Below are 5,426 nucleotides of genomic sequence, written 5' to 3'. Positions count from 1 at the left end.
AAAAAAAAAACTTTATTGTGCAATTGAGAGCATCCGTTAGTAGCGGTCAGTCTTCAGGATCTCATTATATACAAGGGGAGTAAAGGTGCACAGAGTAGAGAGGAGAAATCCAACAGGAGGCGTAATAAAGTGAACACACTATTGTTTTAGCACTTATACATAATGAATGAGGGATGTGCTTCTGTGTTCAGTCCTGACTTTACGAGGGAAATTATGTAAATTTTGTTCCTAAGTAACTTTTTAATTAAATGCGGAACATAATATGATAAAATTGCTCATTTATTCATCAATTTAGCTCCTCTCAGTTCATACATAGTAAATTTCGGAGGGGGCGAATAATTTGCGAGTGTTTTGCCGAACGCAATTTTTTCCCCATTACTTCTCATCATATGGTTGTGAAAAAAAAAAAAAAAGAGAGAAAGAGAGAGAAGTCTGTCTCTTTGTTTCTGCTACAGGCCCATGAAGGCATCTCAGCTTATTAAGGTGACGCCACCTGTTTCAGAATCCAGGCAGCCATCTCGTGTCCACAATCAAAGATGACATGAAACTCCTTTGCCTTCTTCATCTCCTTCAAAAGTGGCTTGGCGTCCTTGGTCTCTGTGGGCAGCTGCCGGATCTTCAAACGAATGTTGTATCGCGACGGAGCCTTGATCAGCTCCTGCAGTCGAATGAGACCTGCGGACAAAGAGGACAGCACATAGCATGAAAGAAGAGTTTTAAAGATGGAGCAAAATACCGTGTTTGATCTGTCGCCATTTTGAAGCATCTCTGATTCTAAGGGTTGCCAAAAAAAAAAAAAAAAAAAAAAAAATGGAATCGGAGTTTCTCAGCAGAAAAAGGCTCATATGCATGCCTTTCTAATCCACACTCTATTGATCCTCCTACACATGCTTGGCAAGCAAACAGACTGCTACAGACCTATCAAGAGAATGCTACACCACGCCACCACATTGCTTTTAAACCAAAAGCGCAAAAACATGAAAAAAAAAAATAAAAAAAATCTCGATCTGCACCCTCCTACATTAACTCCCAATCTGACAGCAGCCTGCAAAATGTTGATTTGCTCCTTGTGTTCCACGACACCACACAAAAGCGCCGAATGGGTTCAATTTTATCCTGATGGAAAGCCGCGGTCAATTCTGCCTCTTCTGTCTTTTCACACACACTTCAGATGTGTTCTGACGAGAGAGAGAGACTGTTTGCCCAGCTTGTACTTCCCCCCCCGCGCCCCCCTGTGGGGGAGCCTGACGCCGCCGTCACATATTCAGCTACAATCTTCACCTTTCATTTCTCGACCGCACACTCAGGTAGACGGCTCTCCAGGAGACTCTGTGATGAGATTACAATGAGTTTCTCCCTCAGTAAAGAACTTCAGAGTCCAGGGATGAAAGGGGCTGGATTGATAGGAGAGATGATTACTTGTCATGGGTATAAAAATGGATGGAGCAGAAAGGGTAGTTTGAGAGGGAACTGGAGAGAGATAGGATTTTTTTCTTTTTTTCGTTTTCTTCCTGTGGAACCTCTTTAAGTTAGCTCAGCCATTTTTTTTTTTTTTTTTAGGCAAAGTGCTGTGTGCGCAGTTTAATGGCCTCACTGTGCGTACGGCTCGGTCTCCCCGAGGCTCCGCAGAAAAATTGGTGTGAAACAGATCCACGCAAGTCTAGTCGTGAAAGGAACTACAGTAGGAAGGGATTCTAAACCTCCGAGAGTTGTCCCCAGGTAATCCCTGCAGATCCCCACTCTGGGGCATGTCTGCTTCTCCCTGTTTTTGTTCGTGATGACACTTTGGGAGGTGTTAAGCAAGGAAAAAAAAAATCTGTCAAGGGAGCTCAGCGTTTGGGAAACATTGTCAGTGTGGATGTTTGTGAGCTCTGGCTAATGCCTTCAGACTTTCCCCCTGGATCTTCTAACGGCCGTGTGTGAATATTTTATCCCCTCCGATAGTTTTTCCTGCCAGCCGTCAGATAGACTCCAATCAGCAGTGCAGGGCCCTGGAGCATGAAGCTGTGTGATTACAGCCTGAGACTGGGACCGGGCGGGAAGCGGAGCGGGGCTACGGAACACGGCTACGCAGCTGTCACACTCTTCAGAAAGTCAGGTGTCGTACAGCAGAAAAAAAGAAGAAAAAAAAAAACAAAAACATATCCAGACAGGAGGCCCAAGATACCTTCGACTGACAGAGAGGGGAAAGCGAGAGGTTATCTGTTGGAATCTCTGGGGAGGGGGGGGGCAATTTTAAAGGGATTTAGGATGGGAAAAGCGCCAAGCGCCGAGGAGTGGAGTGACGAACAGTGATGAAGATGAGTCAAAATAATGCGGCAGTTGGGCTTTCGAGACACAAGCCGAGGTTGTAATGGTGCTAGAATGCGCCAGGATTGTCTCTTTCCTGATGCTTTTCACATTTTGTCATGTCACACCAACAAACTCCAAATAATTTTTTTATAGAGACCGTACGAGACAGACCAACATAAAGTAGCTCACAATTTAGACGTGGAAGCAAAGAAATACATGGCTTTCAGAAATCTGTACGAATAAAAGCCCGGAGAATCTGGAGTGCATTTGCACTCGGCCCTCCTCTCTCCTGTAGAAACACCTTTCACTGCAATTACAACTGCAAGTCCTCTGAGGTACGTTCCTACCAGCTTTTCACATCTGCAGATTGACAGCTTTGCTCATTCTACTTTGCAAAGTAGCTCAAGCTCGGTCAGACTGCACAAAGGGGTGTCTGTGAACATCAGTTTTCGAATCTCCTCACGGATTCTTAATTGGATTTAGGTCTGTACTTAACAGGACTATTCTTGCACACGAAAACGACCGAGTCGAAAGTATCACTTTGCATCTCTGGTGATACGTTTTGAGTTCCTATTCGGTTGGACAGTGAACCTCTGGCCCCAGTCTGTATTTTAAAAATGTTTCTTCAACAATCAGTTTGTACCACTTTAAATGGTTTTAGTTTTACTCCAAACACTCCGTTTTGCACATCATTTAGTTTGTTCATTTTTGATCTCGTATGTCCGCTTGTGACTTGTCTCAAACTACAGACAAGATGTCTTATGGTTTGGTTGCACCAGTGGCTTTCTTTGTGGTTCTCTTCCATTACGGGTAGCATTTTCGTGGAAGAGTAAATGTTGTACCGTCAAGAGATTCTTCCATCTGAGCTGAGGATCTCTTCAGCTCCACCATGTTTACGAAAGGCCTTTTGGCTGCTTTTTAAATTAATGCTTTCCTTGCAAAGCCCTGTCAACGTGAGTTGGTAGTAATGTTGAGGGTTGTTTGAAGTTGTGCCATACTCCCAATATTCAGATGATGAATTGAGCAGTAAACTTCACTCCAAACTATTAGTCTAGCCTGTCTGCTGTGCTTCTTGGTTTTAAAGATGCCACTTGTTCGTACACGGAAACCATTTTGTCTAATTAGGTGACCTCTGGAGAAAATGTCTTGTTCAAAAATTCGTTTAAGGAAATCAAACTGAAAGTGAGTGAAGCACATGTGCACTGCACCACTTCTTTTTATTCTTTATTATTTTATAAAAAAAAAAAATAAAAAAAAACTTAACACGACAAGAAGTCTTAAGGGGTACGAATTGTTACGAAAAGCACCGCATGTGGACAAAAGCAACAAATCAATGTTTTATATATTTAGCGGCACAATTACAAATGACAATTGCAGGGCACGATCCAATCGAGCGAAGCAGGGAATGAATTCATTAGACAATCTGTCTAAAGTCTAGAGTGCGATTCTCCTTGCGTCTCTTTGTAAATTACTTAGATTTAGTTGTCAGCCACATCACGCCAAATAGCTCATAAATTGAGGATAAGCATTTGAATATTGTCATCTTCTCCGGAGCGACTACACTGCACCTCATAAAAGTATCACTGTACTCAAGCTAAAATATGACTCGCCTTTTAAAATGCATATTATGAGGCACTCCACAAAGTTACAGCACAGACAGAATAGCTCGCAGACACATTTGATAGCCACCCTCGGAGATCAAGTGTCTCTGTGTGTTATTAATGGCTGTTGTCAGCCCCCACATACTACAGTTTTGCATTGCATTAAGCTGAAGAGACACAGGGTCATTCTGGGTAATTTTTTTTTTCTGAGTTTTATTTCTGTCCTACTGTTCAGTCTCTCGGAAGACTGACATTGGCAGCACCTGGAGGAATAAGACAGAACAGTAAGCTATTGATTTCTGAATTAACTTGACAGGTTACAAAGCGTCCTCTGAACTCTCGGGAGCAGTGTGGCACTTTGCAGTTCATCCGCTCCCTGTTTTTTTTTTTTTTTTATCTTTATTCCGAGACATTTTACGGTGTGAATGCAGAGAATAAGGACAGACACCGACTGTACCTGTACCTGTGCTGTCGTCATAGACCACGGTGACAGTTCTCCACTTGAAGAAGTGCACCAGGTCGAGGATGGCTCTGCTGAGGGAGGAGAAGTCAGGATACAGGCTGACATAGTACGAGTCTCTGTTGTCAGACACTTGATGCTTCCATTTGGTCTGGATGTGGGGCACTCCCAAAGCGTTGCAGATGGACTGGACTGCGTTGGCAGAGGAGCTGTGCGAGGGGCCAAAAATGGCTGCCACTCCAAGAGAAAGCTGGTCACATGCTGGCATGGAAGAAAGCAGAAGTGTACATTAGGTCAGTTTTCTTTTTCTAGTGGGAATCTAAATTGAATCATGTTTCACTAGATTAACTTCAGTACTAATTTTTGCACAAAGATGTTGTCACACGAGGAGAAGTGTATCTTGGATTCATAAAACGAATTAGAAGCTATACATTATATGCCATATAATAAAATAGATACATGTACGTACATGTTGATGAAGACAAATATTTTTTTTTAATTTCAACGTAGATATATATTTTTGCTTTTATTAGATCATACTTCTAAGTTTCTTTTTCAGATGCAGAAACACAAACGTTTACGGAAGCTAATTTAAAAACAAGCCATTTCTGTCTTCTAATTAGATTATGCTTTTGTACACATAGTAAAGCACCGCCAAAATTACACTAAGCTAATATAGTTGTGCAAGAAACTATTGCATTTACGCACAACTTCATTTAAATGCACCAGATTTTCCATTGCTTTGAGAAGCAAATGGAGGAGCCCAACAGAATGATTTTGGACATTTTGAGCCAAGTTTCCTACTTTTGGTTAAAAATCCACATGAGATAAGAGGGGAATTTTCAGGAGTCTTATAAAAAGGAATAATTAGAACAGCAGAAGCCAATTAAAACTTGCTAGGACTTCCAAGGCATAAGGTTATGCTGTGAAATTTTAAAGTTCAATAAAGTACCATATAATATAGTGCAATACAATAAAATATAGGGGGACACAGTAATTGTAAAAAAAAAAAAAAAAAAAAAAAAAAAAAAAAAAAAAAAATATTTTTTTATTTATAAGTATATTTATTTTTT

General features: G+C 41.3%; 1 protein-coding gene across 2 annotated transcripts in view; it reads right to left on the bottom strand.

Moving 5' to 3' along the window:
- LOC106957039 (glutamate receptor, ionotropic, kainate 2) overlaps positions 1-4,646 on the bottom strand; it is a 63,945-nt gene extending 59,299 nt beyond the window's left edge. Inside the window, exons 1-2 of one of the 2 annotated variants that reach the window (XM_015048211.1) lie at positions 4,351-4,646; positions 494-675 (exon numbers count right to left, since the gene is read on the bottom strand). In XM_015048211.1, coding sequence (XP_014903697.1) covers positions 494-675; positions 4,351-4,621 — 453 coding nt within the window. In that variant the 5' untranslated portion in view covers positions 4,622-4,646. The remainder of the gene's footprint in view (positions 1-493; positions 676-4,350) is intronic. The other variant, XM_015048212.1, reaches the window with a different exon arrangement.
- Between the last annotated feature and the right edge of the window lie 780 nt (positions 4,647-5,426).

Source organism: Poecilia latipinna, unplaced genomic scaffold (genome assembly GCF_001443285.1).
Source record: "Poecilia latipinna isolate Pla-1442-1.1 unplaced genomic scaffold, P_latipinna-1.0 Scaffold868, whole genome shotgun sequence".
NCBI lineage: Eukaryota > Metazoa > Chordata > Actinopteri > Cyprinodontiformes > Poeciliidae > Poecilia > Poecilia latipinna.
The sequence above is the reverse complement of the archived record's forward strand: the minus strand, read 5'-3'. Positions and strand labels throughout refer to the sequence as shown.